At 33.8% G+C, this 24,240-nt stretch overlaps 1 protein-coding gene across 1 annotated transcript in view; it reads right to left on the reverse strand.

Moving 5' to 3' along the window:
* LOC100373735 (rap guanine nucleotide exchange factor 4-like) overlaps positions 1 to 24,240 on the reverse strand; it is an 87,385-nt gene that overhangs the window by 9,169 nt on the left and 53,976 nt on the right. Inside the window, exons 7-19 of the mRNA XM_078013048.2 lie at positions 20,652 to 20,770; positions 18,910 to 19,020; positions 14,575 to 14,637; positions 13,549 to 13,777; positions 12,780 to 12,963; positions 9,135 to 9,280; positions 8,294 to 8,517; positions 5,767 to 5,873; positions 4,484 to 4,642; positions 3,550 to 3,700; positions 2,460 to 2,594; positions 1,919 to 2,030; positions 179 to 325 (exon numbers count right to left, since the gene is read on the reverse strand). Of these exons, the coding sequence (XP_077869174.1) occupies positions 179 to 325; positions 1,919 to 2,030; positions 2,460 to 2,594; positions 3,550 to 3,700; positions 4,484 to 4,642; positions 5,767 to 5,873; positions 8,294 to 8,517; positions 9,135 to 9,280; positions 12,780 to 12,963; positions 13,549 to 13,777; positions 14,575 to 14,637; positions 18,910 to 19,020; positions 20,652 to 20,770 (1,887 nt within the window). The remainder of the gene's footprint in view (positions 1 to 178; positions 326 to 1,918; positions 2,031 to 2,459; positions 2,595 to 3,549; positions 3,701 to 4,483; positions 4,643 to 5,766; positions 5,874 to 8,293; positions 8,518 to 9,134; positions 9,281 to 12,779; positions 12,964 to 13,548; positions 13,778 to 14,574; positions 14,638 to 18,909; positions 19,021 to 20,651; positions 20,771 to 24,240) is intronic.

The raw sequence follows: 24,240 nt of genomic DNA on the forward strand, positions 1-24,240 counted from the left end.
CTGCTGGGAAGATTGGTATTCAATAAAATAAAATTGTATGCATGTGTACAGGTGACTTGTGGCACCAAGAAAAATGGTGTGACCTCTGATTTCCTTCATTTTGTTTATAAAATATGAATTTAATTTTTCCAAGTTACAAATTCCAAACAGAGATGTCAAATTGCATTTTTTTACGTACCTCCCGTAGACTTGACCTCACATAGCACCAAATCCTCCCCAATACAAATCTTATCGGCAGCACTTTGAGCAATAACGCTGGCCTTAGAGTCTATGGGTAGTCTGAGTGTGGTGTACGTATGATCAGCACAATACACTTTGAATATATCTATAAATTTGAAAATACAATGAGTTAGTCTTTATAGAGTTTGCTTCACACTTGATAAATGATGTACAAGTAAAGTTTGAACGTGATAGTTCCTGAAATGTACAAGATACAGGTGCTAAGTATGATCTCAGTGTTGCGTATAATAATGCATTTTGTTTATTCCCGGGTCAGCCCAGGGACTGTAGTGCTAGCGGTATGTTTCTGTCCCCCAATGCTCTTAAGACGAAACATGTTTTTTCACTCTATACGCGTCTAACTGAAAGCGATAATAGAATTAAATTAAATAGAGTTAAATTGCTTTCATCATCAGACTTGCATTTATGTTCGAAGTTTTATGTTCTGTACTATAAACTTATGTACAGTGTATAGGCCACAGCTACGCTAGAATAATGAATTTATTTATAAGTCAAGTCTTTTTCATAATTTTTTTTTTCTCATTGTTTGTTTATATACACTGTAGAAGACTTTATTTTCGCTGGAATTAATTTTCGCTGAAAAGACTTTTTGGGTGTTTTGTATGGAATTTATTTTCACTGATTTCTGATGAGTTGAATGTAAAATATAGAAAAAAAGGTATATTCACTGGATTTTATTTTCACTGAATCATTCCTTCAGCGGAAATAGCAAAAATTAATTCCAAGCGAAAATAAAGTATTTCACAGTTACTGTATTGTTTTTGTTTTTTGTTTTTTTTTATTATGGGATGTACGAACTTTTCCACTTCCACTTCCACATATTCTGCAATAAAGATTTAATAATAATACGGGCAGCACATACAGAGATGAAATTGTAAGCCTCGGTTTTCAGACTTATCTCAAATAACAAACCCATATAATTTTGTTCGAGACCTTATTTACCAAATGAGAAATTGTCTCCATTCAGTTCAAATTAAATACAGAAACTATAGAAACATACATATTAAAAATAATCCCCCAAGGGGATGGAAGAGAGTACGGCACCATGGTTCATGTAATAATCTATTCATGCCACTAATTACAGCCTGTAAAATACTACATGTACTGAATAAAACTATAATATCGTTAACCAGATTGATGTGTCTTTAGTATGACCTCATCAAAGGCCAAATAATAAATGCCCTGGTAGATCATATTTTATAAGTAAAACATTTTGCATGATCTTTAAACTTTTACCATAATTTTTTCCTGCAACATTTTTCATATTTTTGGATATTTGTCTGTACTTTCTTTGTTAATTTTGGAACAAATGAATTAAATTTTAATTCTTTTTGTGCCAGGCAGTTCTGGAAACTGAACTGAATGCCACTGTTGTCTCTCCTGACTTTTTTTTTTATTTCAAATTGCAAATACAAGTGCTAACATTTAGTGCACCTTGCCACAGAAACTATTAAATTCATGTTTGGGACTATATGTACACTACAGGGCTGTGCGCCATCTCTCTGTCAAATGGCAATTCTGGAATCAACCAGGCCTGATTGAACACAAGCAGCTGCAAACCTTAACCAAGGTTCCTCCAAAGTTGCCATCGCATGAAAAAATATAAACTAGTCTTTATTGGTGTGTGTAGTAGATAAGAGTAAATACGAGATACATGTTATTAAATTCAATCACTTACTTTCGTCGTTTGGCTTGATAGATTTCCTCTTATTTCTTTGTACGCTTTCTAAGCACACACTACCTTCTTTTGGTACCCTCCTAATCATGTCTGTCAGACCAGTGATAGATTTCTAGATACAAATATTGAAAAGTTAATATTATAACACAAAATGTTGAATGGTGATGTTTTGGAAATGTTTGTCAAATTCAAGTTTATCATCTTTATAGAGGCATGTCCTAATATTGAGCAAATGCTCCGTATTTAGCCAATGATAAAATGTATGGTCAAGTGTTTAATTTATAACCTTATCACAATACAAGATTGATAAAAAGTGTCAAATGAGATTATACAACCAAGGACAAAACAGTATGGTCATGTGTCATATGTCATGACTGCTACGCACAAAAGTTGCTGCACTGTTGGTTGAGTCTGCCTCCACGATGTTAAAACGAATGACAACTTTTAATACATCCATCTCAAAATGAATGATAGACAAACAATGTACACACTATTCTGTCTCCGTTTGTATTATAAGTATAAACATGTAGAGGTTTAATACCTTTCTATGTAGCCGCTTTGGAGTTTGTAGTTCACTGTCATGCTGGGATGAATTAAAGAGCTTTTCAAAGGCACATAGTTCTTCTTTGATGCTATCGTATGTTCTACAGTCCTCAAGTAAAGCAGAGTACAGTGTCTATTTTATGAGAGAAAGTATGAAAAATCAGTATAATTTAATGGAAGGAAAATATAGTTTTCGGTAGTTTTATTTAAATATTCAAATTACAGTTTATCTTAAAATAGAAACTAGTGTATACATGAATTTATGGCTGGATCGCTTCGTAGCATCACAAATAATACACATTGAAGACAGAATCACTGTCATCTCAACTTTGGTAGCTTTCGTTGAGTAGGCATACCAGCTAGTGAACCAACATTGTGTAGTGGCATGCAAAATATCGGTACAATGAAATCCATCCATGCATGCATTCATTCATTCATTCATCCATCCAACCAAACACCCACCCACCCGTCCATCCATGCATGCATCCATCCATCCATCCATGCATGCATCCATCCATGCATTCATTCATTCATCCATACACCCACCCACCCATCCATCCATGCATCCATCCATCCATCCATCCATCCATGCATCCATCCATCCAAGCAACCACCCACCCACCCACCCATCCATCCATGCATCCATGCATCCATCCATGCATGCATGCATGCATCCATCCATCCATCCATCCATCCATGCATTCATTCATTCATTCATCCATCCATCCATCCATTCATCCATCCATCCATCCATGCATTCATTCATTCATCCATACACCCACCCACCCACCCATCCATCAATGCATGCATCCATCCATGCATCCATCCATCCAAGCAACCAGACACCCACCCACCCATCCATCCATGCATGCATGCATGCATCCATCCATCCATCCATCCATCCATCCATCCATGCATTCATTCATTCATCCATACACCCATCCACCCATCCATTCATGCATTCATTCATTCACTTGTACATGCATTCACTTATTTTTCGTTCATTCAATAATAATTCTATTAACGCAATTTTGGTATTTAGTGTAACTGTTTTCCAGACCTTCATTAAATGGATAAGAAAACCTTACATCTATAAAAGCAGCAATTGTTGTATCTTCCCTAAAATCATCGCCTGCAACCGAACTCCACTGCAACACGAGGTGAATTACGCGTCTTTTATTATTTAACGCGTAATCCGCCATTTCCTGTTCTGTACCTTGTGAGGCTTTGGCATGGTAGGTGAAAAGTTGGTTAAGAACAATATACAGCATATGATTGGTGACTGTGATACTTGAAGTACTGTAAAATCTGTATTTGAAACCGTGGCTTCTTTTAAAATGGTATAATGCAACACAATGGATGCGGTTTCTATTAGAGCATCTATACATATGAGAAATGATGAATTTATTCAAAAAGAATGGGTGCGACATCTATTAGAAATGCGACTTCTAATACAGATTTTACAGTAGTATGCAAGGCAGGTTTGGAAGTATTTACAAATTTATGATTTTAATCTTGATCAAAATATATTGGAAAACACAGAGAAAAGGATGCCGGCAAATATTTAGATGGGTTGAGTTTGTGTAGAAAAATCTGTTCTGCATCAACTACTTTAATGTAAATCATTTTAACTTTGTAATTGTGAGACTTCACTGACAGCACAATTATAGCAAAAGTGTGATTAGTGTTGTCGTAGTTTCATTTAAAATCATTTAAACATAGTCAATTCACTCTGAATTTCATTGTGGTTCTATGGAGCCACAGTAAATTTATTAGTGGTCTAGGGAGTCTTCGGTGGAATTTGATTCATTCACACAAATGCCCTCAAATTGGCAAATGGCGAAAATTGATAGCAATAAAAATAAAATGATTCTACATTATGTTTGCAATTCAATATTTTAACATTTTCTATCTCAAGCCTTGACTAAATGCCACCTATTATCATGAAACTTTGAAAAATCGTATACAAGTTCCCATGGTAATTGACATTGAACCAATAGCACTAAATATTACAAAGGATATTGAGACATGAGAGTTGGACACAGTTCACTACTCTCCATAAAAACTACATGTGTAAGTAGAAAATCTTCAACAAAAGTATCTAACTCATTGTATTTATCGATATGAGCCTCCAATAAATGCTCCAGCATCTTCTCTGGTGTACCAGCCATTACTGAGTACCTAAGTTATATTAAAAACAAGATTATTTGTGTGTATATGCAGCTATGACAGTGTCAGTTTTTTTTTTTAAATTCGTGAAAACTATGTGTATTGTAAATAGCCAAGGTATATGGACTTCATAGTATTCAAAGCATGTCAGAGAAATACAGATCAACCTGAGGTTCAAAGTCGCCATTTACGAGGATCAAACAACGGTTCGGAATCCTTAATTTTTAAAGGAAACACTTTTTTACTGCTTAAAATGGTGAGTTTTTAAAATATTTGGGCCTATTTAAAAAAAAGAAAAAAAAAAAAAAAAGAAAAAAAACGCGACCCGATATTTCATATTTTTCGAACGCCCGCTGAGGCCAACAAAACATTTTTTTTTTTGGCCTTATTTTCACGCAATCAGTGCTATACATGGTTTGCATCCAGTCAAGCTTGTATATATTTGGCTATAGCCATTTTTATAAACCAGCGCTATGCAACAAATTGTTGTTAAAAATGGTGGTCATTACCAATGTTCTGCTGGATTTTGTCGATATATGTGATTTGTTCTTGACAGAAAACATAATACCGTATACCATCTTGGGGTTATGTCATACAAATTATAGAATATGTGTGTTGATTTGCCTACCGAATGTCGATCATACAAATTGTTCTGAACTCAGGTCAGTAATATACATGTACATGTATACACCAGTGGTTGGTCAAAATATTTAGTTATCTTATTTTGAGTTTGTTGCAATGTTTCGATCAAACTTACAAAACCATGATTCTCATTATAAAACCAGCTTACTATACAATATATACAATTTCCTGTTTGTGTTTTATTTACTTGCAAATCTAAACTAAACTTTGTTTTTAAATGCATTGTATGTTTTGTGGTGTTATGGCAAAGAATCTGTGTGCTAAAACTCAATTTGTATGTATGTGTGTTTGTTTGCATATTGGCTGATGTGCATTAAGTGACTTACTTGTAGTGAGTGGGCGTTCCATCTTCACCTCTATTGGTATGTGTATTTGTTTGCATATTGGCTGATGTGCATTAAGTGACTTACTTGTAGTGAGTGGGTGTTCCATCTTTACCTCTAGTTGTATGTGTATTTGTTTGCATATTGGCTGATGTGCATTAAGTGACTTACTTGTAGTGAGTGGGCGTTCCATCTTCACCTCTGTTTGTAAGAATTTTCTCTAAAACAAGAACATCCTGGCCATGTTCTTTCAATCTAACTGTATTGGCTTCCACATCCTATCACAAATTATATTTATTAGAAAGAAAAACACAATAATTTAAAACCATTTATTTTCACTGGGAAAACTATGATTGAGTTCTATAATTGTTATTTCACATGTTCATTTGAATTTAATTTTAAATTTTAGCAAATTTTATTTGTCAATTGAAATAGCAAAATTAAAAACCTGTGCATAATTAATGCATCTGAGATGAATACATATTGCATTTCTGATTATGACCTGCGAAAGTAACGTATCAGATGTTTCTTCCTTTGAGTCCACGCTTGGAATACTGATCAATCAACTGAGTTTTGCAGGTCAACCACCTGGATACAAGACAGCTACCAGTGGCGGCGGCACAGGGGGGCAGAGAGGGCGACCGCCCCCTCGAAAAAAATGTTGCGGTGTGCTGCCCTTCCAAAATCAAGCTGAAACCCATTGTGTCAGCAAAATTTGCCCCTCAAAATGCAGGAAAGAGTGTTTCAGAGGGTCTAGATTTCCAATTTTTTAAGGGGAAGCATGCCCCAAGACCCCCTAGTAAAGTCGCATTTTTGGCGCAAGGTTGGTGAGCAGACCCACCATGCAAAATGTTGTGCCCCCCGCCTCTGGCTACACTTTATGGGCTTGCTTTCCCGAGTACAGTACACTCACAGACACGTAAATGACATTTTAAAAAGCCATGTACAACAAGTCATTGTCAATGACACGTCCCCGTTTCGTTCATATTTGAGTGGCATATACATTCAAAGCAGATCATGACCGAAATGCACCTGCATATGTACAACACATTGTACTAAATCTGAACAAAATCCATCCATGCATGACTGAGATCTGGTTCCGGAATTGTGAAAATACGTGATTTTAATGCATTTTCGGTCTTAAAATGGCCATCATTCAGCTATTGTTACGCGGATCATGAAACAAATGCACATATCTATTTGTGACATGATGCACCATGTGTGTGTGAAGTTTGAACTTGATCAATCCAGACATGTCTTGGATACCGATCCAGAACTGAATTCTTTAAGAAAATGGCCGCCAGTCAGCCATTTCGAACTTGATCCGGAAAAAAAAATGACGTGCATCAAGGTCCTATTATGTTTAATGTAAGTACCAAATTTGAACGAAATCCATCCATGCATAACTGAGATCCGGGTTCGGAATGGTGAAAATGTGCGATTTCAATGCATTTTCGGCCTTAAAGCGGCCGCCATTTGGCTATCGTTAATGGGATCATGAAACAAATGCACATACATATTTGTGACATGATGTACCTTGTGTGTGTGAAGTTTGAACTTGATCAATCCAGACATGTCTCTGATACGGATCCAGAACTGAATTCTTTAAAACAAAATGGCCGCCAGTCGGCCATTTCGAACTTGATCTGAAAAAAAAAATCACGTGCATCAAGGTCCTATTATGTTTAATGTATGTACCAAATTTGAATGAAATCCGTCCATGCATAACTGAGATCTGGGTCCGGAATGGTGAAAATGTGCGATTTCAATGCATTTTCGGCCTCAAAGCGGCCGCCATTTGGCTATCGTTAATGGGATCATGATACAAATGCACATACATATTTGTGACATGATGTACCTTGTGTGTGTGAAGTTTGAACTTGATCAATCCAGACATGTCTCGGATACGGATCCAGAACTGAATTCTTTAAAACAAAATGGCCGCCAGTCGGCCATTTCGAACTTGATCCGAAAAAAAAAATGACGTGCATCAAGGTCCTATTATGTTTAATGTATGTACCAAATTTGAACGAAATCCGTCCATGCATAACTGAGATCCGGGTCCGGAATGGTGAAAATGTGCGATTTTGATGCATTTTCGGCCTTAAAATGGCCGCTATTCGGCTATCGTTAATCAGATCATGAAAAAAATGCATGTGCATATGTCCCATATAATGTGTGATGTATGAGTGAAGTTTGAACATAATCGGTCCATGCATGTTCGAGATACAGGTGATCACGGACGGACGGACGGACGGACGGACGGACGGACGCACACAGGGCAAAACATAAGTCCCCGTTTTCGGACTCCGTCCGAACGGGGACTAATAAAAAACAAAACTGTTTCTTTGATGACGAAACACTAAGACAAAGGATGTCAGCTGCAAAGAATTCAATATTTTCACACAATTTTCACAATTTTATTGTTAAAATACTAGTACTTTATTTTAGTGAAATTAATTTACCCTGAAAAAAAAATGTTGGCTTTGTATGAAGTTTATTTTCACTGATGTTTGATGATTTTAATGTAAAATATAGGAGAAATTGTATTTTTTATTTTCACTAATTCACTCGCTCAGCAAAAAAAAAAAAAGAGAAAAAATTCCAAGTATTAAAATAAAGTAATAGTAAGCAATATTTCAATGACCTACATGTAGCATACAATAAATGTAAGTTTTGGTGTATAGTGCAAACTCACCCTCAATATTCTGTTAAAATCGTCTTTATCGACTCGTAAAAAGTGACAGTTATCTTCTCGGAGTACAATTGATGCTGCTCTTGGAGCGTCATTGACTAGCGCAAGTTTACCAAAGTCATCCCCTTCATGTAATGTACAGACCACTCCTTTACCATATATGACCACGTTAACGGAACCTCGTAGAATTATATACCAGGATTTTCCTTCATCTCCTTGGTTGAACACTGCAAATAGACGTCATATTGCGTATTAAGATTATGCAATAATGACAGACACTTCCATGACGTATAAATGACGTAGATGGGTGTATGAAATAGACAACTATGATTGGTTGTGTAGTCGCGTATCATCTACAATCTATAATAAATCTATTTTAATGATCAGCTACTATAGACGAAAACAATGCGTGTTTACATCGCAGAAGCAGCTTGCTGCTCAAGGGCATGACATAATAGGATGGAGTACCATACATTAGATGTTTGCCATATTGCTTATCATTATAATGTTTTACTTAGTTTCCGCACTGTACTCATCAGATACTCACATGGTTACTAAAAATACCCCATTGTAATTACTATGACATTTTAAAATGCGAAAAGGTACATTGTCTAAAAATTATGTATCAACCATTTAAGCACTATCAATTTTTCCGTCAATATTTTTATGCAACATTTTATGTATTTTCAAGTACTTTTCTTAATATTTTTTTTTTAATTTTCGACAAATTTTTCTAGTGGTCTTGATTTAAATTTTGAAAAAAATGTACCATATTTTATTTTGTGATGAAATTTGAGTTTGGTGCTCAAGACTTAAACGTGTTGTTATTTATGATTCAACTTACAGACAGTTCCGGCTTTCTGATGTGATTCAAACTTGAGTACACTTGCTAGTTCTCTTTTCACCATGGTTGACAAATGTGATAATGCTTTAATATGGAGTAGCTCTTCATATATAATCTCCAGGTCGTCTACAGTTCTTTCAGGAGGTCTACGTAATATAGTTGTATTTGTCAATAACACAAACTGGTATAAATAAAGATTATTTTATAACTAGCATTTTATACAATTTTTACCCTTTATTTTTCCCAACCAAAATTCAGGGCAAATATTTTGTAAAATTGTCACTAAACATCATCACTATTTTATTTTGTGGATGGTGCCAAAAATTGAAAATGCCAAAAGATAGAATAATGACTGTACATACAGTTGAACAGATTTTAAATACTGTAAAATACTTAATTTTAGCTGGAATTAATTTTCGTTGGAAAGGCATTTTGGGTGTTTTGTATGAAATTTGTTTTCACTGATTTTTGATGAGTTGAAAGTGAAATATAGGGAAAAAAGTATAATCGCTGGATTTTATTTTCACGGAATCATCCTTTCAGCGAAAATAAATTCCAAGCGAAAATAAAGTATTCTACAGTAATCTGTGAAAAAATGAATTAATCGTCTCAGTATGGTCATAACAATGTTGTTGTTTTTTAATCACCATGCATCTACCGGTACATGCTTTTGTATGGGTTGCTTTGAAATGACATCATTTATAGTGACTTTTTGAATTTAAATATGCTTACTGATTTGAGCATTACTGTATACGGTTTAGGAATAGTTTTTTATTGCTTATTTCACTAACAGCTAAATGCGCTAAACTCTAATCCAGTGAATACACAATTTTAATCAGATTATAACACTTATTTACTTCATAAACGATTAAATTTTAAAACCTTATGAATATATTATCAAATCTGCTAAAAGCTTCCCTCTATTGTTTGCTGACAAAAGATAAAAGTTACCATACATTCTCAAATTTATACATTCTCAAATTTATACATTCTCAAATTTATACATTCTCAAATTCAGGGATGATTACATTTCGAATTTTCATATTATTGAAAACTAGAGTAAAAAATTGTTGGATTTTCTAGGGTTAAACAACTCAATGTCTGATAAGTTATAAAATATATCTTGTACGTGTGCTATGTGAACTGTGAACTTATGCCCTCAATGCTCCAATTCAAGAATGAAGTGTTCATTGTGGCTAGTCTAAGTAAATAGGTTAAACCATGTTTTATCAAAGAGCAATTATAAAAAACGTACAAAAGCAATCATGCGCAGTGGTATGTTAACAACCAAACTCTTTCACCCATGTACTCAAACACTATACAGAGTTTGATAAAACTGTATACACCATATACACCAAAAAATGCCACCTAAATAAAATCCACATCCATCTAAGAAGTTGTAAAGAACGTGAACCATATTGACATTTATTGTATTGCATCCAAAATATCACGCCGAACTGTAGATTACGGACTGAGTATTCACAAGTAACCCAAACTCATTCCTTCACATTTCATAATCACTATGTTTCAAGAAAACCACCCAACCAACTAAATTAAACTGCTTGTATAGTAACACCCAAATAAACACCCAGGAATAAATAATAAGCAATCATCTCGGCAACAAATAAGCTACAAAAACTTATTGTATTTGCTCTGTCAGAAGCACATGCTTGTGTATATACCACATTTTTAGGTTAACCTATTCCCCATCAGACTTTCCCGCCCAAATTTTTTGGTACTTTTATATATATATCAATATATCTGGAAGTGAACCCTAATTTTGGAGCAATTGGAGTCAATTTTCAGTTTTTACTCAAAAAATTGTTCTCTTCTGGAGGAAAGTGCAGACAGGAAAACATAAACAGGATTATTTTATAAATTTGTGATGAAACGAGGAAACGAGGAAACCTATGGTGGAAAGCTTAACATGCTGTGAACTGCTACTGGTTGGCTGAATAATTTTATCACACTCTGAAGATCCGTCTTTCCTAAAATATAAGTAGTTTACAGTAATTATTCTATTAGCTGCACCACCTGATTTTTGCTATTGCGATAAAGACAATAATTTGTTTGTTTTTTCTTCTAACACCAAAGAATATGTTTCTCATGGAAGATTAAATTTTACCTCACATTTTTGTTTCAAAAATATTCATTTTTTATATTTTCACTTATGGTAAAACAAGTGAGCTGATGATCAAATTAGCTTCGCTGTTTCAGCAGAGCCTTGAGTGTTCCCCTAAAACAGAGAAGGAACTAATCTAATAGAGGTTCATCCAAGGCTCTTGTCAAGTATCAAAGCAATTGGACTTCTTTCAAGAAGAAGTCAACAATAACATTTTTGGTTATCAATGACAAAAAAATTTGCTAAAAATAGAATATATCTTTACGAAATAAAAAAATCAGACAAAGGTCCACCCAAGGTACCAAGGTACATACTAGGTTTCAAATTTAAAGTAATTGAAGTGGTAGTTTTCAAGATGAAGTAAAAAAAAATCATTTTTTACCACAAATGAAAAAAATATTCACCAAAAATATATCCTCACAAACTGAACAAATCTGATAGAAGTCCACCCAAGGTACCTACATACCAAGTATCAAAGCAATTGAGCTAGTAGTTTTCATTTGTTATCACTTAAAATAGGAAGTGAGTACTATCAAAATCAACATTTCAGTAAATTTAATACTGTGTCAAAATATAATTTTTATGATCTCGGTCCAATTAATGTTAGGATTCTGGTAACTATGTTTGCAGACATTTGTAGGTCTTTGTAGTTCCTGGTGTGAATATATTCTCTGTGGGATTGTGTTCTCTATCTAGTCATGATACAGGACTAAGGCATTGATAACACTGCCCTCAGCTAGCTATTTTATAAATTACTTTGTTTTGTTTTCTGAAAGTCAATCCAGTTATAACTTGAGATTATTAAAATCTGTCATGAACAATTTTTATAAGCAATTGTCAGCGTATATCAAATTAAGTGCAGGTGAGCACTCTGTAGTGATATCTGAGTATTGGGTCAAAAGGGTCTGTACATGTCTATCTTGTCAGTCTTAATTATGTATGTCTTGAATGAACCCACACGTCATTATTTCAGTTATAGAATATAGCAGAAAATCTGTTGAAAATTAATTGCTTTTCCTCAAGCTAGATTTGATTTTCAGTATGAGGTGAGAGTATTTTTTTTGTTTTGATAAGCAGTCGCATGTTGGGATTTTTTTTCAATAAATATAGTTTTTTTCCCTTTTTTGGGCTTTACACATTACAGTCCCCCCCCCCCTCATTTCTGATTGTCAATCCCTTAGAAATGTAAATACATATTCAAGCATTAGTATAATACAACTGATTATCACAGTGCATAGCTTTTAAATTTAGTAGAATGCAGAAAAACCCCAACTTACCCTACATGATGCTTCTTTTGTTTTTATTTTGATATCTAGAAATGTTCCCTCAAAGGCGAATTTGACATTTCCTTTGTTTTGTTTTTGCAAATCACAGCGCTTATTGACATCCTACCAAAAAAATCTATCCCATACTTATCATTGGCAGCACAAAATATATAATTTGCATAATTTTTTTGTCCCATCCCCTCTGAGTTTATAATGGTTAACCTTCTTCATAATGATTGACAATATAACTGAACTCACGGTTTTCTCAAAATCATTCTCATCATCGCATCAGGGCTGATTTGTGCTAACATAACGAGCGTATCTTGCAACTCATCTTCGCATTCTTTTTTCTCGTTATTTGTAGGCACTGTTCCAATGCCAAGGTCATCTTCTCGGAATCGATAGAATAAATATTTGTCCTTAAACTGATGTTCATGGCATACTGAAAATAATGAAATTTAGTAATAAATATAACTTTAGGAATTAATAAAAATGGATTAATAAATACCACCAAAAAAAAAGAAATCTACATAATTTATTATACAATAATAAAAGAAATAAAATATATTACTGTCCATTCAGAAATATGAAATATGGTTATGGAAATATAAGTGACATAATAATGAATGTTGTATTTTTGAATGTTTGGGATATGTATACTATACCGGTACATTTGAGAATATTTGTTTTGATAATACCAGTTTGGTATAAAATAAGCCAAATTAAACCAAACATTACAAAAGAAAACATAAACATTATATTTAAACCATAATAAAACACTCATACGCTTATGACTACTATTTTTAATATACTATTTAACTTACTGACTAAATTGTTATTGGTTTGCTTTCCATTTATGTGTATATAGTATATTATTAAATCATAACACCCAATGTATTTAAGTAGACAATGTACCGGTAGTAATGTTCCTGACTGATATCAGATGACAATTTAACCAAGTGAAATATCCTAGCTGGAGGCATTCAATACATTTAGTGAAAACTACTGCATACTGATGAGTACATACCATGTGTTATGACTCCTTCTTCCAAAAGTGCCTGCCACATGCCGACTGCCTGATTCCGTGAATGAACAAATGAGCTCTGCTGTACAAGCCAATCGACCATCTCTGAACCGACTAAACATCGGCGGTAAGTACGCAAGTGGTATTTACGATCACGAATCATGTGTGGGGATCGAGTCAAGATAACAGAACGAATGACGTAACCTGCTCGGGCAAGTCGTTCTGATGGGGTCTAAAGATAAGACAGAGAAGTGAAATAACTTTTACTTCATAATGATTACTATCAAATCTAATGCGCTTTCCATGTAAGTATGACCTCTGATGTCTAGAGAGGAACGATCCTTATCAACAGCACGGGTAAAATAAAATCTTTCATTTGTGTAACGCGGATCATGCAATCACACGCACAAACTATTGCATTTATCCAGTAACGAAAAAAAAAAAGATTTAAAAATTTTATAGTATAGAATTTTTACATTTTTTCCCCATGCATTTTAGTCCACTACAATAATGGCCTATACATGTAGTCATGGTGGCTGGTTTATCTATCTCAAATCTCACATACTCTGCTATGACTTCACAAGAATCAAGAGAGACAAAATACTCTCCAGTTAATACTTGATCAACAATGCTCAAGTTGGCAGCATTTCAAATCAAATTCGATCACCGTACATATGCGATATTTATAAAAGTCTATAAAAGACCTCTAGAAGTGCATGTACTCTAGACTAATTTTGATTAGAGCCATGGCATCAGTGAGTTGATGAGAAAGCTGATATACATGTAGCTATAAATAAATTAGGGATATTTAAACAGGAGGCTAAACTTAAAGTGGGAGGGTCATCACCTGCGCACACGTGGGAATTGAGTCCCAAGTGACGATAACAACACACGCTAAAAACACAAAAGCTCATGGTAGACACTTGTTTGTAAACAATGACACGCTACGGCCATCTGGCGCATGCGCAGGTGACGACTCCCCCGCTTTAAGAATAATACGTGGAAGGAGACAATACAATTTAAACTTACATCTGTAAGAGGTAGGGCTGGATGCTGTGCACCGAAACCATCTTCACCGTGTGGCTTGGGGGACTGAAAAATCAACATAGAATTGAGAAGACTGTGAACAGAGCAGCCATTGGCTCAATCAGGACATGTGACCAGATACTATGTTCATGTGATGATCACACGGTGCACAGGTGACTATATTTACACATCAAATACAGATGATCAGCACTGACAGAGAGTCACTAAGAACACAAGTTAGATACATTAGTGATTGGCAGTCAAAGAACAGAGCAAACTACAGGCAGACAAAGAGACAGACAACTTCACATCCAACTTCATTTATGTTATAATCTTCTCAACAAAAAATATTATGATTGTCTCTACATTTTCTTTTTTCTTGCATCTCATCAAATGTTCATAGATTATTTGAATTAGTTAATTATACTTGGCTTGGCTATATGGGTAACAAACTGTAGCATACTAATCTTAAAGCGCTGTGAATAATAGTGTCTGTTTTTTGTTGACAGCGGTCCAAGTCACGATACATTTCGAGAGCATGCATTAAGATGCACTGAATAAATCAACAAAATGATAGTCACAGGAGTCCAGAATTCTGAACTAGATGTGGATGTAGATTAGGGACAGACACATAAATCATTTGTACGAATTCCTGGCAATCAGAGTTATGATAACGTTGCTTTATGAGTCTAAATTAGTATGCACATGTTATGTTAACTCAATTAAACATACTGACTGTGACTCTGGCTATTCTGATGTTGTAACCATGGTGACCAGGCGGGTCTTTTAGGAGCAATAATTAGCATATTAACACATTACATCCAAGTGCTGTATCGCAGGCATTGCAAGTACAGTGCCAGTTTCTAAACACTTTAGAGTTTAAGAAAAGACAATAATGAAGTACACCTAAAGTTTCTATTTGTCATGTCTTTGACCTTTGACCTTTGACATTTAACCCCAATGTAAATTTTTGTCACAATAAAACATGCGCAATTTCGTTATTTTGTCAAAACCTGACATCAACAAGAAAATAGGTTCATCTGGTCTATGAAATAAATAGAGAAAAAAAAAAAAAAAATTTGCAAAATATTTAAATTTTGGTCGGAAAATGATGGAACTCAAAAGGTTAACAAATTAATATTCCCCAAAAACGAATTTTTGGTCACCAGCTTTAAAATTAAAACTTAAGCTGATCCAATATTCAAACTTTGGTCTTGTGTTTGTTTGTTTGTTTGTTTGTTTTTATCAGAAGCCTAGATGGGGAAAAGAATCTTTGAACACTTTATAGAATTATTCACTACTGTCTTTCCTTAAGAAGAAAAAAATGGCTGTGAAAGAAAAAGCTAAAATGCACTGTGTGAGAAGAAGTGGTTGATCCAGTGAAAGAACTGTTTGACAGTACAATGTAACATGCACATCCATTCTTTGAGTTGGGTCTGATAACAATTACATGTAGATACATAAATAAGTACAGAAGGAAACATTGATTCTGATCAAGTTACTTGAGAGAAACGCAATGATAATGAAGGTGTATAAGACACTCAAAGATGGATACGGCGAACACACATTAAGGTAGATGCCTACTCATGATTTCAAAAAACCCGGAATTTCTTAATTTTTTAATATATTGTACTTCCAGGCAATATAAGAATATTGACTTTGAAAAAAATGGGGGTCACCAGGTTAATTTACGAGAAACTCATGGTTGTATTTTAGTGGATAGCGGCCATTTTGGCAGTATTATAGTGCTTTTACCATAGGTTCCTATGGCAGAGATATTATGCCATATCTCAAATTGTAGGCTGGTGACATAGGCTGAAAAAATAATATATTGTTAATGATGGCCTACTTTTTGTTTTCCTGAATTTTTTCAAAAATCTGGGTTTTAAAAAGTGTTGAAAAATGCAATTTTTGTTTAACATTGCGCTCTATGGAATTGTTCTAAAAATAGCTATTTTTGAAAAAATTTAGTACAAGTTTCTCAAAATACGTCACTGTAACACACAATAGAATGCTATTTTATGGTGCCATGGGACAATAGCTTCATGATTTTACATAGTAAACCAATGAACACTGTCATGTGATTTATGACAAAATTTCTCAAAAAATATGAGTAAGCTTCTACCTTAAACTAAGAGATTAAAGTAAAATTTGACAAATTGTTTCAACTGAAATAATTTTTGAATTATAAAAATTAGTTAGGTACTGCATTTATTTATTTGAAGTGCTTCTACAATAGAAATGCACACAAACCCAAATTTGTATTTATTGTCTACTGTATCATTTAAATAATACATATTTTGTCCATTTTAGTATTTGCACAGAGAAAATACGGTACCCATTCTTTTCATCACTTTGGTAAATCAAGCCTTCCACTCAGCAAACTATCATGAATTATTTGTAGTTCTGTTTTTTCAAATTTCCTGCAAATGTTTTAACAAGTTGGCTGTGTCCATCATTATCATTATCACGGCTTGATATTGTAAAACCAAACAAATCACAACCAAATGTCAGCACAGACGAACTAGTCTCAAATGTGTTAGAATATTTTTTCCTATTTTTAAATGTAAAGCATATTTCTGCTTGAAATATGTAATTTAATATACATGTAATCAATTGTATCAGACCAAAACAGCTCATAATCTCATAATAGCATTGTTGATGCTACTAGAAATCTAAGACGACCAACACAGAAAGGATTATTTTGTTGAGAAAGAAGTGAATCTATTATTACAGTGTGTTTACAAAGTGACATACAGTGTGTGTGTGTGTAGAAGGTTTTCTACATCTATCTATAATTTAGTATTTGAGAGTGGGTAAGTCAATATCATATCTGTTATTGTTCAAGCAATATTGGGAGTGTTAATATCATATTTGTTAGGTCAATATCATATCTGTTATTGTTCAAGCAATATTGGGAGGATCGGTATCATATCTGTTAGGTCAATATCATATCTGTTATTGTTCAAACAATATTGGGAGGGTCAATATCATATCTGTTAGGTCAATATCATATCTGTTCAAGCCATATTGGGAGGGTCAATATCATATCTGTTATTGTTCAAGCAATATTGGGAAGTTCAATATCATATCTGTTAGGTCAATATCATATCTGTTATTGTTCAAGCAATATTGGGAAGTTCAATATCATATCTGTTATTGTTAAAGCAATATTGGCAGTGTCGATATCATATCTGTTAGGTCCATATCATATCTGTTAGGTCCATATCATATCTATTATTGTTCAATCCTTATTAGGAGGGTCAATATCATATATGTTACGTCAAAATTATATCTGTTATTGTTAAAGCCATACTGAGAGGGTCGATATCATATCTGTTAGGTCATTATCATATCTGTTATTGTTCAATCCTTATTAGGAGGGTCAATATCATATCTGTTAGGTTCATAACATATTTGTTATTGTTCAATATTTAATTTGTTAACGTTCAGTCAATACTGCGGAATACTCGCTGGAATAAATTTTCACTGAAAATGCTTTTTGGGTGTTTTGTATGGAATTTATTTTCACTGATTTTTGATGTGTTGAATGTGAAATATAGGAAAAAAAGTATATTCGCTGGATTTTATTTTCACAGAATCATCCCTTTGTGAAAATAGCGAAAATAAATTCCAAGCGAAAATTCTAGCATTCTACAGTAGTATACCTGGTATGATAATAATAATAATTTTTAGTACTGAACAGTGCATACATTCAGTAATGTCTGTGTTTTCATGGCAGTTATATTTACAGAGGTGTTTTTTAATGAAGTTTACATCCTGTGTATAAAAATTAAATCATGCCAAAGCTGTGTTGAGTAAACGTTAAATTGTCCTCCTAAATAACAGACAATTATTAGTGATTATACCCTCTCTCAAATCCATCAATAATTCTCAGTAAACTGTCACTACGTCTACGTCTACAAACGACCTCCAATGTTAACACTGAGGAACAGAACTGTGGCAGAAAAACGCTATGAAATAAAATGTCACAAACAGAGAAAAAAAACAATACTGTAACAGTTTAAAAAACGCATATGGTGCAGTTAGAAAACTAGTGCTGGTGGGTTAGTGGGTGGATAGGTGAGTGGATGGGCAGGCAGCTGTGACAACCAATGATTAATACATGCATGCACACCAATGATGTGAACTGAACAGGAAAGGTGGGGGGAGAAAAGCAAGAGCACAGCCAGTATAGAGGAGAATATAATCAGCTGCCATACCCTCTGGAGTGGAAAATTAGTAAGGGATATGCAGGCATCAAAAGAAGATAATAAAACAGGGAAACTGCAAACACCAGTACCCATCTAGTTTAACACAGACCAGCTGTGCTCTTACCAAATAAATAGCAACTCTGTAAGAACCCTGATTATTGGGTGTAGGAGTGATGGTAGTTGTCAACCGACGCCCTCTAGTGGCAGGAGGAGGAGGAGGTTTGTGCTTGATCAGCTAAAGTATACAATATTTCGTGCATGCACGTAGTACAACGTACATTTATGCAAGTTGTAGAAATAGAAAAAAAAAATGAAGAGTAATGAAATGAGTTATAGTAAGAGTTTTAATCTGCGAATCCGACGGTGTACAATCCTCAGCTGAAAGTTAAAACAAGCAACATCAACATATGACAAAGGTGAGAGATTTCATTGGACGATTTCAAGATCAGCATGTAGATATTATAAAGAGCTCGTAATTAAAGTCATGGGACAAATACTAGAGCGTAATTTGTCTAAGACTTTTGATTTAAATTTTTTTTTTATTCAAGTGCATGGAAACGAATAATACACATGTTTCTATCAAAGTCTTCATGAATGTAAAAGCATTAATTTTCACTCGTCTGGTATTAAATTTCACTATTTCGATACTTTCACTCTATTTGAAATTGATGAATTTATTAGTGAAACAACGAGTTCTATTGTAATTTTACATTCTTCTCATGAATTTGAATTTTAGAGCAAAAATAGTAAAATTTAAAATCATTGAATTTTAGAGCAAAAATAGTAAAATTTAAAATCATTGAATAATTAATGGATTCACAGTATTCAGCAACATGGTGACTTGAGAGAATACTGGACATTTAACTGCACTATTAAACCTTGTATAAGTACACATATTTGAATTAATATAGTGCCTACAAACAGCTAACAAATACATAGGTCGTCTAACAATAAATCTGAGATTCTAATGATTGTATAGATCTTGTTGGGAGTGAGAAACCACAAGACTTGTTTTCATCCCCCACAAATCATGTTCCATTTTCTCCCACTGTTGACCCACTTTTCCTCTGATCTATATAAGCATGGAAACGCATACATGTGTAGATGTGATGGCAAGAAAAAAATTGAATACTATTTGAGGAGAAAAAAACAAGTCTTGGTGTTCATTTGTAACTAATATCAAATATATATTGCCTGTTAAGAAAACTCATCAATTAGGCAAGCGGTAATTAAAAATACTGTATTGTATTGTTATTTTTCTTTCAATATTTTCAATCAAATCCAAAAAAAAACACAGACCTCCTTTCACATAGTGTTTTTTTATTATTATTTGGACTTATTTGTCTGAAATAAATAAATAACAACAACATGGCTAACAAATTTACGAAAATCTTTTATTTTGGTGATTAGCACTAACATATACATTCAGTGTTTATTTTATGCAAGAAATTTTTTGAATACCGGTATTTAAATTTCACTCTCAAAAGTCTGATGCAGATCTCCAAGATTCTCCAAAAGATCAGTGAACAAATGACGATATATTCATCAACATTCAGGGGCAATATTGAAAACTTTTAGAAAAATGTGTTTTCTTTACATTGCATACTTGTCCAAATTGGTACTATATTAATTATTAGAGAGCAATTTAACTAAAAATAACCGCTGTTTTCTGTAATGCATTACTAGTAATTTACAATTGCCTGTTCTGTTACCTTCATGGTTGCTTGCAATTGGCCGAAAAGTTCTGTAGAATGCATAATTTATGCAAATAAGGTAATCTACATACAAGATGTTAAAATATATTTTGCATATATTTTCTTAACTGCTGATTGAAAGTCTCAATATTGATTGCCTAACTGTACTTACCTGTGACAGCTTTGGTATTATTTCTAGGCTTTCGTTGAGACTATCACGGGATATCAACGCCGGCGACCCACGATCCAACGAATATGCACGTCTAGGAGTAATTGGAGACCCTGTAATTTCTGTATAGAACACAACAGTTTTAAACAATATTCATTCCACATTACCATATATCTTTTTTAAATATATGAAAGGGTTTGTTTGTTTCCCACGACTAGTAGTGCATATGTAGTAGTGCATAAATGATGGAGCCATTTTTTATGTTGAAAAATAATTTATAGGTATTATTTTGGTTTATGTGTGTTTTTAACACATATGGTAAATATGCAAATATGGTAGATAAAATATTCAGTACATTGAAAACAATGTGTTTGTAAAAGAGTTACAGATCCCATTTATAAAATGTCTTCACTATAGTGGAACTTACTCACAAGTTGTCTTTCTCACGTAAAAGAAATGCAAAATAATGAAGAGATTTGGGCAAAAAAAAAAAAAAAAAATTACCACCCACACATACATTTACATGACTTCCTGACAGTTCCTGTTAATAATGAAAGAAGTGTGTACTTTATAAACCAACGTTTTGACCAATCATGACCAAGGCTATTTGCATAATACATGTGACCCCCAACAGGAAAGTACAAATGTAGGAGATCACTAAAAAACAATAATGTATAATAATAATAATGTATGGTAATTTTTATCTCCATTGGAACTTTTTAAAAATGTGAACGACTGTATAGAGCCAACATTACCCTATTGAAGACCAATTTTTCCCACCAAAATGTTATGTCAAAATTTTATGTATATTTTTATTTCTTCATTAATTTTAGACCAAATGGAATAATTTCATATTAGCGACAGGTCTTGAACAGAATTTGAAAAAAAAAATTAAAATTTTATGTATATTTCTAAAATTTCTTCGTTAATTTTAGACCAAATGTACATAATTTCATATTAGCGACGGGTCTTGAACAGAATTTGAAAAAAAAAATTAAAATTTTATGTTTATTTCTAAAATTTCTTCGTTAATTTTAGACCAAATGTACATATTTTCATATTAGCGACAGGTCTTGAACAGAATTTGAAAAAAATATAGAAAAATTTACTTGGGTTTATTTTTTACTGACACACACTTTCGCATCAAACTAGTTAAAAATATTCAATATTTTTTACCAGGCAAAAGTTCTGAATGCAGCAGTGAATCTTGGCTTTGATAATATAGGATTCATTTGGGAGTTACCAATAAGTGCAACAACCAAGATAATCATGCATATGATTCAGTGATTGGTTGTAAATACTTCCAAGATGTGTGTATTTCAACAGGTAGCTGAAAGTCACATTTTCTCTAGATTTCATCATTGAGAATTCTTCTTTGCCATCGCTAGAACCACCTCGAACTGGCCTTAAATTCAAAGTCGTCACATCTGAGTTGCTTGGCGAGGATGCGTGCTTTGCATTGGGTGATGGGACCAGAGAGTGGAGTTCGCACAGACCGTTCTTGAAGAAACCATACGTAAACATGCAGCTTTATCGATGTCATCGTTGTCGAATAATTTCGCACGTTTTCTGTTCAGTTCAGCTAGATCACGTGCAACCTTTGACTTGCTTTCAATTTTCTCGATACGGTCGTTCGTTGCGAGTTTATGGCGTATGGACAGACTGAATAGCTTTCGCTTAGACATGCTGCTCAGTTGAGAAATAGAGATCAGAGTGATGAATTCAACTCATTGTTGCGAGTTTGATAGAGGTATACCGAAGAGGGGACCGGCCGAGAAAGATGTACGGTCGACACCCCTGTTGACACCTTGAGTAAGGCCGCCGTCTCCCTTTGTATCTCAGTAATTAACACTTAATGCAACGAAACATTAGTCTTTGTATTTCAAACTGCCGTCAAAACACATTAGACATTTTGGGAGCCATCCAAGTACCCGCAACTTGGCCGAATCGCGACTTACCGAGGTACGACTTACCAAGGGGTCACTGTATTTGTTTTAACTACAAATTTTATAATAAAAGTGTCAGATTTTTTTTTTCAAAATAGTTCTGGCTCCTGGAAAATCCACCAAGCAGTATTCATCTTCATAAAATTGTTCTACAGTTTTGCTGATCACATCCTGGGTCTTATGACTTTCACAGGTTATCTTCTATTATCTTCTATTTCCAACGCGTAAATTATATATATGTACATTTACAGTTAATTCTTAGATATAAACTGCTATTTTGTAAGGTTCAAGCTTCATTACCGCTTCTCGCTAGCAATTAACAGAGCATCAGCGTCAAATAAAACGATGACATGTCACCTCTTGTGGCATGAATGGTAAATTAGAGCACCACAATTGCTGGACAAGACACATTCACCCATCTACTGTGCAGTCTGTGAGTATCTTAACCCTTATCATGTTGAAAGCAACATTGTTATAAAAAATTTCAAGTTCAACTAAAATGAGATTTATTTAACAGCATATTAAGATTTTAGAAAGCGAACTAAACCAGCTTTTAAGCCTGTTAAAGCTAGCTAAATATTAAGTCATGCTTGGTCGGTTTGCTATGATTGCTTGCAGGGTATCTAAGCTGCTGATGGATTACATCATGGTATATTCATGATGTGAAAATTACAAGATTTATCAGGACGACAGCCAAACCATAATCTTACACGTAAACTAAGGAAGCTACAATGTATCATGAATATCAAGTTGCGTAAAAATACACCTGTATAGACATAGATATGTATGCATGATTTATCGGTTCTGCAATAAATTAGCATTTATTGAATGCCCAGTACAGTCTGGAATCTCTAGATGTACTGTAAAATACGTAATTTTCGCTGGGAATTAATTTTCGTTATTTTCGCTGAAGGAATGATTCAGTGAAAATAAAATCCAGTGAATATAGCTATATTTAACATTCAATTCATCCAAAATCAGGGGGAAAATAAATTCCATACAAAACACCCAAAAAGTCTTTTCAGGGAAAATTAATTCTAACTAAAATAAAGTATTTCACAGTAAATTAACTTCCAACATGGTTATTAGCTGGCTTGTGCTTTTTATAAAAAGTATTTATAATTTTACAATTTTTTAAAGTGAGTATCATTGTTATCAGTAATTTCAACTTATTATGTGGTAGTTGTTACCTAGGTTACTAATATGAGACATATTCTAACAAATTATTCTGCATAGTTTAGATACATGTATGAAGTTGTTGAAAGCAAGCTGAGTGAGTTTTAACCTTTTTAACCATCATTCACAAAATAATCCCGTTTAAATTCTTCACTTTCTTTCAGAAAATTGGAACAAAAATATCCAAATTTTTTTTAGTAAAAACTGAAAATAGACTCAACTTTTGTCTGTTGGCTTCAAAATTAGAGTTCATTTCTAGAAATATTGAAGAATATAAGAAAAAAGTACAAGAAAGTCTGGTGGTGAAAAGGCTAGGCTAGCTAAATGAACCGTACTGTACTCATTCAGGAGTTGACCATTAGATTTGGGCGTGAATTTGAAAAAAATGATGATTCTGACAGTAAATAATTATGTTTTTCCTAATTATTTTTTTTTTACGTTTTTTTGGTGTTCAGAATGGTACTGCATGC

The sequence above is a fragment of the Saccoglossus kowalevskii genome, chromosome 7 (genome assembly GCF_978046115.1).
Source record: "Saccoglossus kowalevskii chromosome 7, keSacKowa6.1, whole genome shotgun sequence".
Classification (NCBI taxonomy): Eukaryota; Metazoa; Hemichordata; class Enteropneusta; family Harrimaniidae; genus Saccoglossus; species Saccoglossus kowalevskii.